Source organism: Capra hircus, chromosome 22, assembly GCF_001704415.2.
Source record: "Capra hircus breed San Clemente chromosome 22, ASM170441v1, whole genome shotgun sequence".
Lineage (NCBI taxonomy): Eukaryota > Metazoa > Chordata > Mammalia > Artiodactyla > Bovidae > Capra > Capra hircus.
In genome coordinates this window covers 17,504,810-17,524,842 of record NC_030829.1, presented here as the reverse complement: position 1 = coordinate 17,524,842, position 20,033 = coordinate 17,504,810, and the positions used below count along the sequence as shown (strand labels likewise).

Genomic DNA, 20,033 nt, shown 5'->3' with positions numbered 1-20,033 from the left:
CACACCGCAGGAACCAAGCACTTCAGTCCAGTGATGAAGCAGGATTCTCCGAGAACAGGCAAGGAAATCACATGCCTCTCCTTCCCCATGAGCCAGTCATCCGACGTGCAGTGCTGGCTGCCAAGCCAAGATTACAGGGAAGGCCACTGGCCCCCATTACATACAGTGGAGCACATCAGCCAGCCTGACCGTTGCTGCCTGGGAGAGGCTGGGGTGCAGCAACCTGAGATAGAGGCGGGGATGGAGTGTTGCCCCCAACATGCTGAGAGCAGAGTGGGGAGCCCATGGTACCTGCAGGAGATGTGGGGTAGCATACAAGAGAAGCTGTGGCATTCTGACAACTTCTTGAAGTTGGAGCAGGCTGACCCACTTACCCACGTGGCTGCCTGGAAGCCTTTCCAGGCAAGAGCCCTGCCTCACGGGTAAGCAGAGAAGAAATCGTGCATCACCAGGCCATCTGGGAGTTGATGGGAGAGCACTTTCCCCCATAGTCCTTCCTAATTTTAGGTGCTGTTTTATACAGTAGAGCTCCGGCCACCTTCTCCTCCCAGGAGCCCAGAGGGAGCAGAGGTGGCTGCCCTGAGATGATGAAGCACTTGGCCCAGAGCAGGCCCTCCACCCCTGAACCAACATGAGGGTCTTCCTGGACTCTGGTGAAGTGACTGCTGTCATCAGGACACGGACAGCCCCAGAGCTCCTGGCACCCACGAGAGGGGACTGGCTCTGAAATGTCAAAACAGGCATTAGGAATTGTGGAAGTAACTGGGAACTGTGGGACATTTTGCACAGAGAAAACAATTTCTGATCAGTCCCTTCCAGTGATATGTAGCTTGTACTCAACTACTCACAGAAGACTGTTTCAAGGACTTTATTTTAAATTGATATAGAATCTGTTCAGTTACAAAAGCCATTTATTGCATTCTCTCCATTTCATAGCTGGAATTCAAAGTGTTAAGATTCGATTTACTCAAGTGAAAAAAAAGATCAAGAAATCATCTGTAAGAGCTATTTCTGAAGAACATGCCCAGTATTCTATTGTTCTGTGCCTTTAGATTACAGTACCAACATCCTGCTTCCAGTAAAGTGTGAGACATGGGTCTAACTAAGGACCACATGAGACTTCGGCAACAAGCAATCATGTAACAGCTGTGACATGGGTGCTGGCCTCCAGGCCTTGTGAGTTAAGACACCCTGCTTGCCTTTCCAGAAACACAGTGGCTCTGGACATCTCAACTAGTCCCTATGGTAGAGGGATTGAAGGATCCTTTTCTGAACTTGGCTTCTCCATGAAAGACAGGAGAATGGCTTAAATATTAATATATCCTGAAACTTACAAACAAAAACAAACAAATCTGTGTCTTCTGCAAAGCTGGTGAACATGTGGATGCCAGTGTTTTTAGAGTGAGATGTTTTAGGGGCAGTGGGTAACTGACTAAGTGAGGATGCTGTGTAAAATTTTTTCTTTTCCTGGAAAGGCAGAAAAGACTGAAAATCAGTTAAATGTAACATTTAGAATGTAACATCTTCACTTGGGAAATTTATGAATATGAAATCTACACGGCAACAAAACACCATCTTCCAATGACTGCACTGGCAAAGTCACCACACTAATTTCTGTTCCGCTTATTTCTTGGCTCAAGCTCAGCACTTTCAGCTGACCTTGTGCGACGATTCTGTCCAGGACTTATTTCTGTGTCTTGAAGATCATTTCTGAAAATGGAAAAAAGAAAATGCCAGCTTAGCAAATGATGATTATTATTTTACAGCAGTTTCTGGTTTATAAGTGCTTTCCCATGTGTTTTTATGTAATCCTCCAAATAGCCTTCCACTCCACTGACAAGTCTACTACGATAATTATTATTACTTTTATTATTATTTCCACTTTACAACTGAGAAAACAGTGACTTAGCAAAGATCACAAATCCTAAATGATAGAGTTAAGAACTGAATCTCCTTCTTCTCAATCAGAATCTAGCAGTTTTTTGCTTCTGCTTCACATGCAGAAAGCTGCAAAAAAAAAAAGTGCTTCCATCGCAACAAGACGAAGCCAGAGAGTCTTAACAAAATCATAACTTATCTCATCAGAAAGCTGAGGTTGTAAGGGGACCAAGAAAACAAAGTCCCCTCCCAACAGAAATGGGCCATGCACATCCCCTCACTTTGGGCAGAGCGCTGGGGGAAAAGAGGTGGCTGCCATTCAAGTAGGTGGGAAGACAAAAGCAAACTTTCTCTGGATTCTGGAGCACATGCAGAGACCAAACTACATAGAACAGGCTCCCACACTACAAGGAAATAGAGAGAAGTCCAAACATCTCAGTGGAACATGGCTTCCATTTGCCCTGCCAGTGGGCTATGTGCCACATAAATGACCACCCGCAGCCTGAGGCCAGCCCAGACTGAAGAATCAGAAGCAAATAAAATGGCTGTGGTTTAAGCTTCTAAGTTTCAGGGTGATTTGTTACATGGCAATTAAAAAACTAAACAGAAACTACTTTTGTTCAATTCATTCTGCTTATCTACCACTACATAATAACCATTCTCAGGAAACAAAACAATTGTTTATTTGGTCGTGATTCCAGATCTGGGCAGGGCTCAGAACAGACAGCTAAACTGAGTTCGGAGGATTCACTTCAAGGAAGGCTCACTTGTCTGCTGGCAAACTGGTGCTGGCTGCTGACTTGAAAACTGGCTGGTGAGAGGGCCGCCCCTCCCCATTCTCCTGCAATTGTCTTCTCCCCATGCCCAGGGTGGGCTTCTCACAGTGGAAGGGCTGGGTCCAAGGGGAAGAATCCGAAAAGTGAGCATTCTGAAAGGACAAGCCGCACTGTGCAAACACTACCCAAGCTTCTTCTCATATCACATGACCAAGTCCAGAATCAATGTGGGCCTCGAGAGTGTGAGTACTGAGAGGGTGTGATTCACCGCACCCACCAAAATAACCCTAACCCTGGATATATTCAGTTGGAAAAATCCATCAAGCTGTACACTTAAGATGTGTTCACATTAATAACAGTTCTTAATAAATAACAATTAATAAAGTCCCCTCCTCCAAAAAGAGACAGCCAAATTATCAAGTCGTCCCTAGAAAATATGTTGGGATCATTAGTGTACTGCAAATGACTTCTCATGGGGTCAGGATGAAATGCAGATTACCAATAGAGAAAATGATTCTTCCTTTTCTGATTTTATAATATTAGAAAAAGCTATTCCCTAAAAAAGGAACTAAAAGATAAAGCACAAGAGATAAAGAGTTAAAAAAAGATTTGTAAGTGGCAACCCTTATCCACCAGGGAGTGTGTTCAGATCCAAAGAATGCTGACTGGCATATTCAATCACTCATATGCCTACTGAGTGCCCACCATGAGACTCCCCTCCCCCAGGCACCATGCAAGGTGTGGGGCCTAATGAACATCCTCTCTAGGAAGCGAGTCGGGTTTAAGTGCAAACAGAGTGCTGCCAGATCAGGGGAGCAGTCAGGGGCTTCCGAGCAGAGCTGTCAAGGAAGGAACCACAACTCCTGTGTAGATGAAAAAAGGAGAAAAGGCAACCAAGGTGGAAGCAACAGCAGTATAAGGCAGTATGACTCTGAAGCAAAGATGAGTAGCTCAGCTTGGCTTAACAAGGAAAGAGGGGTGGGGAAGGACAGTCTAGGAGCCAGTGGGCAGGCTGGGGCCGTAGCTCACGAGTCCCCACAAGACTTCAAACTACCACAGAGAACACGATGTCTTTCAGGTCTCACTGGCAGAATGAAGCATACTGGCTAGAGGCAGAGAGACAGCCAGCCAGCCAGACGGCTGTCGCAGGAAGCCAGAGAGAAAACAAGGTCTTATGCAGACTGTGGCACAGAGGGGCTGACAAGAGATAGTTCAGGGGTCGCCCACAGCCCCGCTCCTCAATGAGGGGCCCCAGAAGCAGCATCAGCAACCACGGGGAGTGTTAAAATGCAAACTCCTGCACTCCAGCCCAAATCTCCAAAATCTCAATCTTGAGGTTCAGTGGAGCCCAATAATCTATTTTAACAAGTCCTCCAAGTGATCTTGATGTACATATAAGTCTGAGGACAACTTATCCATAGGGTTTTGCAATCAACTGCATCTGAGACGTAAGAGAGTGAGAAGTTGACAATGATTCTTCGGTTTCTGGCTGCAGCAGTGGGGAAGACTGTTGACACCACTGCTCACTGAGGGAGGAGACAGTGGAGGGGGAGAAGGTCTGAGAGAAGGGACTCAGACTCCTGGAGGCAGAAACATTTCCTCCACAATTTCATGTGGAAACTGAAAGCTGGAAACATGAAACTTGAAATGATTTACCTGGACCATTTTTCTTCCTATTTTCATCCTCTTCAATGTAAACATATCCTGTAGCTCAAACTGGTAAGATGAACCAATAATCACAGATAGAAGAAGCTGAGACCAACCTACAGAAAGCAGGGTCTTGTTTGGGGTGGGGTTTTGTTTTTTTGTTGTTTATGAAAATACTGCTTTATATGGGGCACTGTGTTACTAAAAGAACCTCTCAATCATTTATGGAATTAGAAGAATGTACTGGGACTGAAATAGCATGTTCTAGGACTAGTATCTCAAATATGTCACTTGCAGTACCACAAAATACCTATAAGTTTTGTTGTTATTGTTCAGTCACTGTCATGTCCAACTCTTTGCGACCCCGTGAACCATAGCACGCCAGGCTTCCCTGTCCGTCATCATCTCCTGGAGCGTGCTCAAACTCATGTCCATTGAGTCAGTGATGCCATCCAACCATCTCATATTCTGCTGCCTCTTTCTCCTCTTGCCCTCAGTCTTTCCCAGCATCAGGGTATTTTCCAATGACTGGCTCTTTTCATCAGTTGGCCAAAGTACTGGAGTTTCAGCATCAGCCGTTCCAATGAGTTTCAGGGCTGATTTCCTTTAGGATTGACTAAGGTTTGATCTCCTTGCTGTCCAAGGGACTATTAAGAATCTTCTCCAGCACCACAGTTTGAAACTGTCAATTCACTGGCGCTAAGCCTTCTTTATGGTCCAACTCTCACATCTGTACATGACCACCAGAAAAACCATAGCTTTGACTATATGGACCTTTCTCAGCAAAGTGATGTCTCTGCTTTGTGTTGATATCTCAACACTGTCTAGGTTGGTGATAGCTTTTCTTCCAAGGAGTGAGTGTCTTTTAATTTCATGGCTGCAGTCACCATCCGCAGTGATTTTGGATCCCGAGAAAATAAAATCTGTCACTGTTTCCACTTTTTCCCCATCTATTTGCCATGAAGTGATGGGACCGGATGTCATGATCTTTGTTTTTTGACTGCTAAGTTTTAAGCCAGCTTTTTCAATCCCCTTTCACCCTCATCAAGAGGCTCTTTAGATCCTCTGCACTTTCTGCCACTAAAATGGTATCATCTGCATATCTGAGGTTGTTGATATTTCTTCCAGCAATCTTGACTCCAGCTTGTGAGTCATCCAGCCTGGTATTTTGCATGATGTACTCTGCATATAAGTTAAATAAATAATATGCAGCTTTGATGTACTTCCTTCCCAATTTGGAACCAGTCCATTGTTCGTATCCAGTTCTAACTGTTGCTTCTTGTCCTGGATACAGGTTTCTCAGGAAGCAGGTACAGTGGTCTGGTATTCCCATCTCTTGAAGAACTTTCCACAGTTTGTCATGATCCATACAGTCAAAAGGCTTTAGCATAGTCAATGAAGCAGATATTTTTTTTTTTTAATTCCCTTGCTTTGTCTATAATCCAGCAGAGATGTTGGCAATTTGATCTCTGGTTTCCCTGCCTTTTCTAAATCCAGCTTGAACATCTGGAATTTCTCGGTTCACATGCTGTTGAAGTCTAGCTCGGAGGATTTTGAACATAATTTTGCTAGTATGTGAAATGAATGCAACTCTTCAGTGATTTGAACATTCTTTGTCATTGCCTTTCAGATTAGAATGAAAACTGAACTTTTCCAGTCCTGTGGCCACTGCTGAATTTTCCAAATTTGCTGGCATCTGGAGTATAGATAGCACTTTTACAGCATCCTCTTTTAGGATTTAAATAGCTCAGCTGGAATTCCATCACCTCCACTAGCTTTGTTCATAGTGATGCTTCCTAAGGCCCCCTTGACTTCACACTCCAGGATGTCTGGCTCTAGGTGGGTGACCACACCATTGTGGTTATCTGGGTCATTAATACCTGTTTTGTACAGTTCTTCTTTGTATTCTTGCCACCTCTTCTTAATCTCTTCTGAATCTCATGAACACTATGAAAAGGCCTATAAGCTTAAGATACATATTTGCAGAGCTATTATTTTGTTGAGACGTAAAGCCGTAGGGTCCTTTCCTAACTGTTTCTTTTTTTCCATTCTGATTATTTTTTAAATATAAATTTATTTTAATTGGAGGCTAATTACTTTACAACATTGTGTTGGTTTTGCCATACATCAACATGAATCCGCCACAGGTGTACATGTGTTCGCCATCCTGAACCCCCCTCCCACCTCTCTCCCCATCCCATCCCTCTGGGTCATCCCAGTGCACCAGCCCTGAGCATCCTGTATCATGCATCGAACCTGGTCTGGTGACTCGTTTCACATATGATATTATACATGTTTCAATGCCATTCTCCCAAATCATCCCACCCTCGCCCTCTCCCACAGAGTCCAAAAGACTGTTCTATATATCTGTGTCTCTTTTGCTGTCTCACATACAGGGTTATCATTAACCATCTTTCTAAATTCCATATATATGGAATTTATATACTGTTAGTATACTGTATACTGTATTGGCGTTAGTATACTGTATTGGTGTTTTTCTTTCTGGCTTACTTCACTCTGTATAATAGGCTCCAGTTTCATCCACCTCATTAGAACTGATTCAAATGCATTCTTTTTAATGGCTGAGTGATACTCCATTGTGTATATGTACCACAGCTTTCTTATCCATTCATCTGCTGATGGACATCTAGGTTGCTTCCATGTCCTGGCTATTATAAACAGTGCTGTGATGAACATTAATGCACGTGTCTCTTTCAATTCTGGTTTCCTCGGTGTGTATGCCCAGCAGTGGGATTGCTGGGTCATATGGCAGTTCTATTTCCAGTTTTTTAAGGAATCTCCACACTGTTCTCCATAGTGGCTGTAGTAGTTTGCATTCCCACCAACAGTGTAGGAGAGTTCCTTTTTCTCCACACCCTCTCCAGCATTTATTGCTTGCAGACTTCTGGATAGCAGCCATTCTGACTGGCGTGAAATGGTACCTCATTGTAGTTTTGATTTGCATTTCTCTGATAATGAGCGATGTTGAACATCTTTTCATGTGTTTGTTAGCCATCTGTATGTCTTTGGAGAAATGTCTGTTTAGTTCTTTGGCCTATTTTTTGATTGGGTCATTTATTTTTCTGGAGTTGAGCTGCAGGAGTTGCTTGTATATTTTTGAGATTAATTCTTTGTCAGTTGCTTCATTTGCTATTATTTTCTCCCATTCTGAAGGCTGTCTTTTCACCTTGCTTATCGTTTCCTTTGCTGTGCAGAAGCTTTTAATTTTAATTAGGTCCCATTTGTTTATTTTTGCTTTTATTTCCAATATTCTGGGAGCAGGTAGAGGAGCCTGCTGTGATTTATATAGGAGAGTGTTTTGCCTATGTTCTCCTCTAGGAGTTTTATACTTTCTGGTCTTACGTTGAGATCTTTAATCCGTTTTATTTTTGTGTTTGGTGTTAGAAAGTGTTCTAGTTTCATTCTTTTACAAGTGGTTGACTGGTTTTCCCAGCATCACTTGTTAAAGAGATTGTCTTTTCTCCATTGTATATTCTTGCCTCCTTTGTCAAAGATAAGGTGTCCATAGGTGTGTGGATTTATCTCTGGGCTTTCTATTTTGTTCCATTGATCTATATGTCTGTCTTTGTGCCAGTACTATACTGTCTTGATGACTGTGGCTTTGTAGTAGAGCCTGACGTCAAGCAAGTTGATTCCTCCAGTTCCATTCTTCTTTCTCAAGATTGCTTTGGCTATTCGAGGTTTTTTTGTATTTGCATACAAATTCTGAAATTTGTTCTAGCTCTGTGAAAAATACCGTTGGCAGCTTGATAGGGATGCATTGAAACTATAAATTGCTTTGGGTAGTATACTCCATTTCACTATATTGATTTTTCTGATCCATGAACATGATATATTTCTCCATCTATTAGTGTCCTCATTGATTTATTTCATCAGTGTATTATAGTTTTCTATATATAGGTCTTTTGTTTCTTTAGGTAAGTATATTCCTAAGTATTTTATTCTTTTCATTACAATGGTGAATGGAATTGTTTCCTTAATTTCTCTATTTTCTCATTATTAGTGTATAGAAATGCAAGGGATTTCTGTATGTTGATTTTATATCCTGCAACTTTACTATATTCATTGATTAGCTCTAGTAATTTTCTGGTGGAGTCTTAAGGGTTTTCTATGTAGAGGATCATGTCATCTGCAAACAGTGAGAGTTTTACTTCTTTTCCAATCTGGATTCATTTCTTTTTCTGCTCTGATTGCTGTGGCCAAAACTTCCAAAATTATGTTGAATAGTAGTGGTGAAAGTGGGCACCCTTGTCTTGTTCCTGACTTTAGGGGAAATGCTTTCAATTTTTCACCACTGAGGATAATGTTTGCTGTGGGTTTGTCATATATAGCTTTTATTATGTTGAGGTATGTTCCTTCTATTCCTGCTTTCTGGAGAGTTTTCATCATAAATGGATGTTGAACTTTGTCAAAGGCTTTTTCTGCGTCTATTGAGATAATCATATGGCTTTTATTTTTCAATTTGTTAATGTGGTGTATTACATTGATTGGTTTGCGGATATTGAAGAATCCTTGCATCCCTGGGATAAAGCCCACTTGGTCATGATGTATGATCTTTTCAATGTGTTGCTGGATTCTGATTGCTAGAATTTTGTTAAGGATTTTTGTATCCATGTTCATCAGTGATATTGGCCTGTAGTTTTCTTTTTTGGTGGCGTATTTCTCAGGTTTTGGTACTAGGGTGATGGCAGCCTCACAGAATGAGTTTGGAAGTTTACCTTCCTCTGTAATTTTCTGGAAGAGTTTGAGTAGGACAGGTGTTAGCTCTTCTCTAAATTTTTGGTAGAAGTCAGCTGTGAAGCCGTCTGGACCTGGGCTTTTGTTTGCTGGAAGATTTCTGATTACAGTTTCAATTTCCGTGCTTGCAATGGGTCTGTTAAGATTTTCTATTTCTTCCTGGTTCAGTTTTGGAAAGTTGTACTTTTCTAAGAATTTGTCCATTTCTTCCAAGTTGTCCATTTTATTGGCATATAATTGCTGATAGTAGTCTCTTATGTTCCACTGTATTTCTGTGCTGTCTGTTGTGATCTCTCCGTTTTCGTTTCTAATTTTATTGATTTTTCTCCCTTTGTTTCCTGACGAGTCTGGCTAATAGTTTGTCAATTTTATTGATCCTCTCAAAGAACCAGCTTTTGGCTTTGTTGATTTTTGCTATGGTCTCTTTTGTTTCTTTTGCATTTATTTCTGCTCTAATTTTTAAGATTTCTTTCCTTCTATGAACCCTGGGGTTCTCCATTTCTTCCTTTTTTATTTGCTTCAGGTGTAGAGTTAGGTTATTTATTTGACTTTTTTCTTGTTTCTTGAGGTATGCCTGATTTGCTATGAACCTTCCTCTTAGCACTGCTTTTACAGTGTCCCACAGGTTTTGGGTTGTTGTGTTTTCATTTTCATTCATTTCTATGCATATTTTGATTTATTTCTTCTGTGATTTGTTGGTTATTCAGCAGCGTGTTGTTCAGCCTCCATATGTTGGAATTTATTTAATAGTTTTTCTCCTGTAATTGAGATCTAATCTTACTGCATTGAGGTCAGAAAAGAGCTTGGAATGATTTCAATTTTTTTTAATTTACCAAGACTAGATTTATGGCCCAGGATGTGATCTATCCTGGAGAAGGTTCCGTGTGTGCTTGAGAAAAAGGTGAAATTCATTGTTTTGGAGTGAAATGTCCTATAGATATCAATTAGGTCTAACTGGTCTATTGTATCATTTAAAGTTTGTGTTTCTTTGTTAATTTTCTGTTTAGTTGATCTATCCATAGGTGTGAGTGGGGTATTAAAGTCTCCCACTATTATTGTGTTATTGTTAATTCCCCCTTTCATACTTGTTAGCATTTGTCTTACATATTGTGGTGCTCCTATGTTGGGTGCATATATATTATAATTGTTATATCTTCTTCTTGGATTGATCCTTTAATCATTATGTAGTGTCCTTCTTTGTCTCTTTTCACAGCCTTTGTTTTAAAGTCTATTTTATCTGATATGAGTATTGCTACTCTTGCTTTCTTTTGGTCTCTATTTGCATGGAATATCTTTTTCCAGGCCTTCACTTTCAGTCTGTATGTGTCCCTTGTTTTGAGGTGGGTCTCTTGTAGACAACATATATAGGGGTCTTGATTTTATATCCATTCAGCCAGTCTTTGTCTTTGCATACTGAGCGCAGCACTTTCTCAGCATCATCCTTCAGGATTTTAAATAGCTCAACTGGAATTCCATCACCTCCACTAGCTTTGTTCGTAGTGATGCTTTCTAAGGCCCACTTGACTTCACATTCCAAGATGTCTGGCTCTAGATTAGTGATCACATCATCATGATTATCTGGGTCGTGAAGATCCTTTTTGTACAGTTCTTCGGTGTATTCTTGCCACCTCTTCTTAATATCTTCTGCTTCTTTTAGGTCCAGACCATTTCTGTCCTTTATCGAGCCCATCTTTGCATGAAATGTTCCCTTGGTATCTCTAATTTTCTTGAAGAGATCTCTAGTCTTTCCCATTCTGTTGTTTTCCTCTATTTCTTTGCACTGATCGCTGAAGACGGCTTTCTTATCTCTTCTTGCTATTCTTTGGAACTCTGCATTCAGATGCTTATATTTTTCCTTTTCTCCTTTGTTTTTCACCTCTCTTCTTTTCACAGCTATTTGTAAGTCCTCCCCAGACAGCCATTTTGCTTTTCTGCATTTCTTTTCCATAGGGATGGTCTTGATCCCTGTCTCCTGTACAATGTCATGAACCTCAGTCCACAGTTCATCAGGCACTCTATCTATCAGATCTAGACCCTTAAATCTATTTCTCACTTCCACTGTATAATCATAAGGGATTTGATTTAGGTCAAACCTGAACGGTCTAGTGGTTTTCCCTCCTTTCTTCAATTTAAGTCTGAATTTGGCAATAAGGAGTTCATGATCTGAGCCACAGTCAGCTCCTGGTCTTGTTTTTGTTGACTGTACAGAGCTTCTCCATCTTTGGCTGCAAAGAATATAATCAATCTGATTTCGGTGTTGACCATCTGGTGATGTCCATGTGTAGAGTCTTCTCTTGTGTTGTTGGAAGAGGGTGTTTGCTATGACCAGTGCATTTTCTTGGCAAAACTCTACTAGTCTTTGCCCTGCTTCATTCCACATTCCAAGGCCAAATTTGCCTGTTACTCCAGGTGTTTCTTGACTTCCTACTTTTGCATTCCAGTCCCCTATAATGAAAATGACGTCTTTTTTGGGTGTTAGTTCTAAAAGGTCTTGTAGGTCTTCATAAAACCGTTCACCTTCAGTTTCTTCAGCGTTACTAGTTGGGGCATAGACTTGGATAACTGTGATATTGAATGGGTCCTTGTTAAATCTTTCTTGCATCTTCTCAATCCTTGTCTCTGGGCTATTTATCTGTGATTCCATTTTGTTTTCAAGATTTTGGATCATTTTCACTATCATTATTCAGAATTCTTTATCAGGTAGATTCCCTATCTCTTCCTCTTTTGTTTGGTTTGCTGGGCATTTATCCTGTTCCTTTACCTGCTGGGTATTCCTCTGTCTCTTTATCTTGTTTATGTTGCTGTGTTTGGGGTGACCTTTCTGTATTCTGGCAGTCTGTGGAGTTCTCTTTATTGTGGAGTTTCCTCGCTGTGGGTGGGATTGTATGGCTGGCTTGTCAAGGTTTCCTGGTTAGGGAAGCTTATGTTGGTGTTCTGGTGGGTGAAGCTGGATTTCTTCTCTCTGGAGTGCAATGAAGTGTCCAGTAATGAGTTATGAGATGTCAATGGGCTTGGAGTGACTTTGCGCAGCCTGTATATTGAAGCTCAGGGTTGTGTTCCTGTGTTGCTGGAGAATTTGCATGGTATATCTTGCTCTGGAACTTGTTGGCCCTTGGGTGGTGCTTGGTTTCAGTGTATGTATGGAGGCGTTTGGTGAGCTCCTGTCAATTAATGTTCCCTGGAGTTAGGAGTTCTCTGGTGTTCTCAGGATTTGGACTTAAGCCTCCTGCTTCTGGTTTTCAGTCTTATTTTTACAGTAGCCTCAAGACTTCTCCATCTATACAGCACCACTGATAAAACATCTAGGTTAAAGATGAAAAGCTTCTCCACAGTGAGGGACACCCAGAGAGGTTCACAGAGTTACATGGAGAAGAGAAGAGGGAGGAGGGAGATAGAGGTGACCCAAGTTAGACGAGGTGGAATCAAAAGAGGAGAGAGCAAGCTAGCCAGTAATCACTTCCTTATGTGCGCTCCACAGTCTGGACCACTCAGAGATGTTCATGGAGTTACACAGAGAAGAGAAGAGGGAGGAAGGAGACAGATGTGGCCAGGTGGATAAAGGGGGGAATCAAAAGGAGAGAGACAGATCCGGCCAGTAATCAGTTCCCTAAGTGTTCTCCAGAGCCCGGAACACACAGAGATTCACAGAGTTGGGTAGAGAAGAGAAGGGGGAGGGAGGAGATAGAGGCGACCTGGTGGAGAAAAAGAAGAGTCCAAAGAGGGAGAGAGCAGTCAAGCCAGTAATCTCGCTCCCAAGTAAAAATGGGTACTGAAGATTGGGTTCTTAAATGTACAAAATTTATAACAACTACCAAAAAGCAAAGATTAAAAATCTAGAGTACAGGTTGGGTTTTCAAAAATACAATACTAAAGAAAAAAAAAGTCACAAAAATTATAATATATATTCATGAAGTTTGCTTTAAAAAATAGGGTCTCTCTTTTTTTGTTGCAAAGTAATAGCAGGTTATAAAAATGAAAATTAAAGGTGTAATAGAGGGCTTAAAAATTTAAAAAAATAAGGAATGATAGTAAAAGTAGTAAAAATATATCTAGGACTTTCTCTGGTGTTGTTGTGGGCAGTGTGGGGTCAGTTCATTTTTGGATAGTTGCTCGATCCGGCTTATATTTCTCAAGATCTATAGGTCCCTTCCTATGTAGTCGGTACAGGGTTTTAATCTATTGAACCTGTCACTCCCAAGGCGGTTCCGTCTGTTTTAGCTTCTTCTGTTTGCTGGTTGCTTCAGTGTCTAATTTCCGCCCTGACACAAGGGGGCGGTGGTGAACCCTTTTTTAGGCTCACTTGTTCAGTCGTGCTGTAGGAAGGGAGGGACGCTGCAAACAAATAACACTGGCGTGTCCTCGCAGTGTCTCGGTCACACTGGGCTTGCCCCCACTCACGGTGTGTGTGCTTTCCCTGTCAACACTGCTTAGGCTCTAGGCTGCTCTGCCGGGAACTGTCTGAGGCCGGCCCTGGGTTGTATGCACTTCCCAGGTCTAAGCCGTTCAGGTTCAGGTACTGGGGTAGTCCTCAGAGGCACAACTCGGTTGGGCCTGTGTTTTGTGCCCTTCCCAGGTCTGAGCAGCTCAGGTGACCACGTGTTTGGCGAGCGCGGTCGCTGTGACTTATCGCCTCCCCCGTCCCTGCCGCTCGGTTTTCTAGGTGTACAACTGGCACACCTTCTCAGGTGGATGTTGGCCGTCCAGAATTCCAAGAAGTCTTAGTTAGCAACGAAAGCCTGCTTGCAGTTCAGTAGATAATGCCTCTCTGGGGCTGCGATTGCCCCCTTCCTGCTCTGGCTGCCTGTCACCCAGAGGGGATGGTCTGCAGCCTGCTAGCTCTGCTCAGTCGTTGTTCTGTGAGCGGGCCTGGTGGTGTCTTAGGTTAGGGCTTTTCCCATGGTAGCTATCCCACAGTCTGGTTTTGCTAGCCCAAGTTAGTTCCCTCAGATTGCCCTCGGGGCATTCAGGCCAGGTTCTTACTCTAAGCAATGCAGCTCACACCTCCCTGCCCAGCCCCCGGCTTGCTAGTGGCGGATGCAGGCATCTGTGCTGCTTCTCTGCTGGGGGAGTTACCATTGGGCACGTAATCTGTGGGTTTTAATTATTTATTTTTCCTCCTGGTTATGTTGCCCTCTGTGGTTCCAAGGCTCGCCACAGACTTGGCAGTGAGAGTGTTTCCTGGTGTTTGGAAACTTCTCTTTAAAGACTCTCTTCCCAAGACGGAGCTCTGTCCCTACCTCTTTTGTCTCTCTTTTTGTCTTTTATATTTTTTCCTACCTCCTTTCGAAGACAATGGGCTGCTTTTCTGGGTGCCTGATGTCCTCTGCTGGCATTCAGAAGTTGTTTTGTGGAATTTACTAAGCGTCCAAATGTTCTTTTGATGAATTTGTGGGGGAGAAAGTGATCTCCCTGTCCTATTCCTCCACCATCTTAGGCCAGCCTCCCTGATTGTTTCTAAAGCTGCACTGTGGCATAAGCTGGTTCAAACTGCTCCACATCCAGCTGAAACCAGGAAGCCTGGATTCTTACCCCAGCAGCATCACTAACTAGCTGTGAACCTTAACCCTGTCAGCTTACCTCTCTGGAGCTCAATGTCCTTCCCTATAAAATGAAGGGACTGGACTAGACGAGCACTCACATCCTTCCAGATTTAACAGTGACTGTCTGTGAGGATCAGCGATGGGATCTGTTTTCTAAGTGCTTTCTCATAGTAATGACTTTAAGAGGTTGGTTTTCATTGCCAAAAATGGGTTTGGACTCAGGAATTCTGGGTTTAAGCTTGTCACAGCCATTGATGTGAGGGTTTAGTTTAGCAAGAACAGGGTGACTCATGGCACAAGAGGAAGCAGTTAGCTAATGAGTGGTCTCTTCTCCCAAAATTCAAAGTTCAGAAATGCTCAGGTGAAAATAAGGCAGCCACAATCTCAAACATTCATAAGACACTACTGTTTGAGCCACCAAATACCTTTTCCATTCTCCCAGTGATTCAACTATAATACTACAAAATGTCAGCACCATAAGCCTCATTCTTGGGACAGACAATTTAGCTTAATGGTCAAAAGAGCTGAATTTTGACATATTAGATTGAAATCTCAGTTCTACCACTTATCACTTATTATTAACTGACCTTAGGGTAGAGATTTACCTCTTTCAGCCCCAGAGAGGCTTTCAGAAACATGAAGACATCAAGAGCATCAGATTCCACTGAGAAGTCAAAGGAGATGCAGCCTAACAATTTGTTCTTTGGACTTGGACACCTGGGTTTGATCCCTGGGTTGGGAAGATCCCCTGGAGGAGGGCATGGCAACCCACTCCAGTATTCTTGCCTGGAGAATCCCAGAGACAGAGGAGCCTGGCAGGCTACAGTCCATGGGGTCTTAAAGAGTAGGACACAAGCAAGTGACTAAGCATAGCACAGTATAACATGGTCTTCAATGACTTCAGTAAAGGCTATTTCAGAAGAACTGATAGGCCTGGCTGAGGATGTTGACAAGTAAGCGAGAGATGAGGAATGCAAAGTGCAAGTAGAGGCTGCCTACTGAGAAAGGCAGGAGAGACACAAGAGCAGCTGCAGGAGGAAACTGAGTGAGAGGGGAGGCTAAGTGTTTATCTGGTTGGTTTCAAGTTGGGAACAATTCAGGCTTGCTGAAAACCCAATGAGAGGACTTCCCTGGTGGAGCAGTGGATAAGAATCCACCTGCCATGCTGATGGCCTGACGGCTGAGTTTTTTCACTCCTCTTATTTTGGGTGTTGCTAGTCGTAGCCAATGGGATTTGTGGGCTGGACCAGTGGCAACAGGGTTAGAAAAGGAAATGTAGTAATCGGGCTCTCAGAGACAAGGTTTGCAGACTTGCAACAATTCCAAGATTTCCTAGAATGAAATAATTCCCAACTGATTTTGAAATTGGATTTTTGTTTAGGATCAAGATTAGGACAAGTATAGGTATGCCTCTTTGGATACATTTGTGTAACTTAAAGAGTGTCATCAAGCTTTTGGTCTCTTGGTAGCATGTAATTATCATAGTAGCAGTGTCCTTCCTGAAATCTACACGTTTAAGATCTTTTAAGTATGTAAACAGTACAGAACCATTGGTCTTAACATATCTTAAGTACAAACTGTACTTTTTTTGCACATTGGATTAGTTATTTCCATCAGCAACAAACAGTCTGTTTTTAACCAATATTAAAAGATTGTTAGACCAAATGCTTATATTCTTGAGTATATTTCATCATTGGTTACAGTTTTAAGTGGAAGATGACTGCCTTTTCATAGCCATAAAGTGAATTATAAGTGCTGTTCCAATTCCAACATTTCTTAAGCAATATATTGAAATACCAACAATGGTTTGAATTATGTTCTATAATAAAGTATCAGTTCTTTTACAATGTAAAAAAGAAAAGAAAAGAAAAAAAGAAGCTGCCTGCCAATGCACGGAATACAGGTTCGATCCCTGGTCTGGGAAGATTCCCATGTGCTGTGGAGGAATGAAGCCTGTGTGCCTAGAGACTGTGCTCTGCAACAAGAGAAGCCACCACAATGAGAAGCCCAAGCACAGCAATGAAGAGGAGCCCCTGCTCACTGCAACTAGAGATAGCTCGCACACAGCAATGAAGACTCAGTACAACCAAAAATAAATTAAATTTAAAAATAAATTAAAACAAAAAACAGTGAGAGTGAGAGAGAGAGAGAGAGAGAGAGAGAGAGAGAGAGAGAGAGAGGAGAAGCAGAAGTATCTCAACAGAGCAGAGAGAAGAGGTAATGTTCCTGACAAGAGGGCAGGAATGAGGTAGGAAAAACTGGACTCTATAATACAGGGACAATCCTTTATTATAAAAGGAAGGAACTATAAAAGGAGGAACAAAATATGTGCAAAACCAGGCAGATTTATACACTCGATGCTGGAAGGGTGAGGATTCCCACACAACAGCTTCTATTTTCCCTACAAAAGAAGAGACAAGGTCTTCAGCTAGGTTTGAGCCACTGAGAACTGAGAAGGGTGCAAATAATCTCTGTGAAGAACAAGACAAAGAAATAATCACAGAAACAGTAAAAGTGCTAGGCAGCTGTGAGGGCCCAGTTGAGGTGTGTGATTTTCCTGAAACTGCAGTGGAACAAATCTGCCTGAATGAACTACAATCTTATGACTAGTAATATTTAGGGGAAGGATTAGAAGTTTTCTAAAGACCCTAAGCCAGTGCTTAAGGCCTGACTGTTAAGTTCCGACTGTAAGTTGCCCACTGGAACAATTTATCTTTTGAAGAACAACTTCTGAGAAGTAACCAGAGTTATTAAGCTAGGATTCCATTTTTAAGCAGAAATATATAGAAACAAGTAGTGAACCAGAAATCTTTATCTTGAGATGCATGAATTATTACTTTAAGTCAGTAAGCACAAATATTCTTTGGTTTGCAAATCAACTGTATAGAACCATAATTTATCAAGTTAAAGTACATGACTATTTAGCGAGAACTCACTTATGTGATGCTTCCCAGGCTTCCTCTTCTTCTAGAAGATCTCTTATGATGTCTGAACTGGAACTAAAAGGATATGTAAGTCAATACTGCCTGATAATAAAAAGACTGTGCTTCCATTTATATAAAATTCTAAAAAATGCAACCTAATCTAAGGCGACAGAAAGCAAATCAGCAGACCAATGTACCTGCAGGGGTGGGCAGGGAGGGACTACAAAATGGCACAAGAAAACTTTGAAAATGATGGACAGGTCATCATCATCTTTCTTGAGTAGATGACATCACAGTATACATGTGACAAACTCATCAAATTGCGTGCTTTAAGTATTTGCAGTTTAAAATGTCTATTGACAGAAGAATGTATAAAGAAGATGTGGTACATATATACAATGGAATATTACTCAGCTACTAAAAAAAATGAAACCATGCCATTTGTAGCAACAGGGATGGACCTAGAGAGTGTCATACTGAGGAAAATAAGCCAGACAGAGAACAAAAACACTGTATGACGTCCCTTATATGTGGAATCTAAAAAGAAATGATACAAATGAACTTACTTACAAAACAGAAACAGATTCAGAGACTTCAAGAAGGAGCTTATGGTTGCTGGGGGGAAGGATGGGGGAAAGGGATAATTATGGAGTTTGGGATGGACTGCTATATTTAAAATGGATAACCAACAAGGACCTACTGTACAGCACATGGAACTCTGTTCAACGTTATGAGGCAGCCTGGATGAAAGGGGAGTTTGGGGTACATGTATTTGTATGGTTGAGTCCCTTGCCATTTACCTGAAACTATCACAACATTGCTTGTTAATAGGCTATATCCCAATAAAAAATAAAAAGTTAACAAAATAAATAAATATTTGCAGTTTATTATTTATCAATTCAATGAAGCTGTGTTAAAAAATTTAACTAGTAATAATAATGAAAAAAAAATCACTAAAGCTTAAATAAATCCCTTAATAAAAAACCTGAATTCAAATGGAATATAATCATGATCCTTTTCAATTTCAATTTATGGTAACCAAAGATCAAAGTATGTTTTAAAAATTGCATTTTAATGATGAAATTCAGAAGAGATATTAAGTTCCTTAGTGGCTGTTAGTTCCTTTATAACCAAATAAAGTACAATGTAATTAATTTGAACTGTACTTAAGTAATCAAATAAAGTATAATGTAATTAATTTGAACTGTACTTATACTGTCATCTGTTATAATGCAACCTAAAGTGCTGTGTAATCTTTGGCTGATCTGTGCAGAGGGGCCAAATCAATAGAGTAGAGAGGGCATGTATTATTTCTTTAAAAGAAAAATGCTTTGAGGCTTTAAGCCTACCAAATATATATAAGATGTACATGAATATAAAAAAAAGCATTTCTTTAGACATCCAAGACAAAGAATGTCATGGGCATTGTATGAGACAAATTAGAAATAGTCATCACAATCCCCAGGATAGAGAAGGTTCAAACAAAGGAATAACTCTCTCTCAGGCAAGACACAACAGGTGTGGAACACAACAGTGCCAGTCTTACTTCTAGTGATATTCTCACAGATAACAAAAGTTTAAAAATTATGAAGATTTAAAGTGCCAATGAATCAGTCTCAACCACTTCTGACAAACTGCTTTGAAGCAGTGTTTGCCTATGATTCCTGAACAAAAAAAGGGGGGGGGGGCAACAGGCAATAAACACAGCTCTGCACCAAATATTTTACTCAAGGGGTTTCCCCAATTCAGAAGACACTCAAGGAGCTACACACAGGGCGCCCCTGACTGTCATTTGTCACCCAGCACTATCCCCCAACCAATTCCCACCCACTAGGTGGCAAAATCGCTCCTACTGAGAACTCACAAGCCCGAGGAAATGGAGGAAAGGGGTGGTCATATGGCTGTGGGTCCTTGTAGGTATCACATCACTAGAAAAACAGTAAAGTCAGCTTCTTGCTGACATCCTCTTCCCAATACACACAAACAAATTTTTTTTTAAACAGGAAGGTTACAAAGCATCCCCATTACTCCAGCTAAGCAAGCAGGATGGCCAAGCCTGTCAAAAAACATACTAGTCTGTGATCAATTTACTTCTGGGCTTTCAAATCACCAGCATAAATAATTGATTTGTTGAAGGAAAATATCTGCAGTGTATTAATGACACAAACCTAACAGGTTTTTGCTACACTACCTCAGTGAGAACAGATGGTGGAGGAGGCATACAAAACACACATCTCAGAAGTGCTCCACAATCTCTTTTTCCTCTGCTACTTTATGACCACCGACCAACATCAGGCACGGCTCCTTGAATTCCTCAATTCTCATACCTTTCCTTCTATTCCAGCTTGTCACTAACCTGATAATAACCAAATCACTCAACTGAATGATACAAAATTTGGGAGGTCTGATGTTTACCTAAAATGAAGTTTCATCCTATTTTGCTGTATCTGCTGCTTCAAGTCACCACTACTAAGAAACTGCGAGTTGATGCTGACTAACACAATTAAAAT

General features: G+C 41.4%; 1 protein-coding gene across 2 annotated transcripts in view; it reads right to left on the bottom strand.

Annotated features, from left to right (window-relative positions):
* RAD18 (RAD18, E3 ubiquitin protein ligase) overlaps nt 853–20,033 on the bottom strand; it is a 109,632-nt gene continuing 90,451 nt past the window's right edge. Inside the window, exons 12-13 of one of the 2 annotated variants that reach the window (XM_005695644.2) lie at nt 17,536–17,598; nt 853–1,710 (exon numbers count right to left, since the gene is read on the bottom strand). In XM_005695644.2, the coding sequence (XP_005695701.2) occupies nt 1,608–1,710; nt 17,536–17,598 (166 nt within the window). In that variant the 3' untranslated portion in view covers nt 853–1,607. The remainder of the gene's footprint in view (nt 1,711–17,535; nt 17,599–20,033) is intronic. The other variant, XM_018038448.1, reaches the window with a different exon arrangement.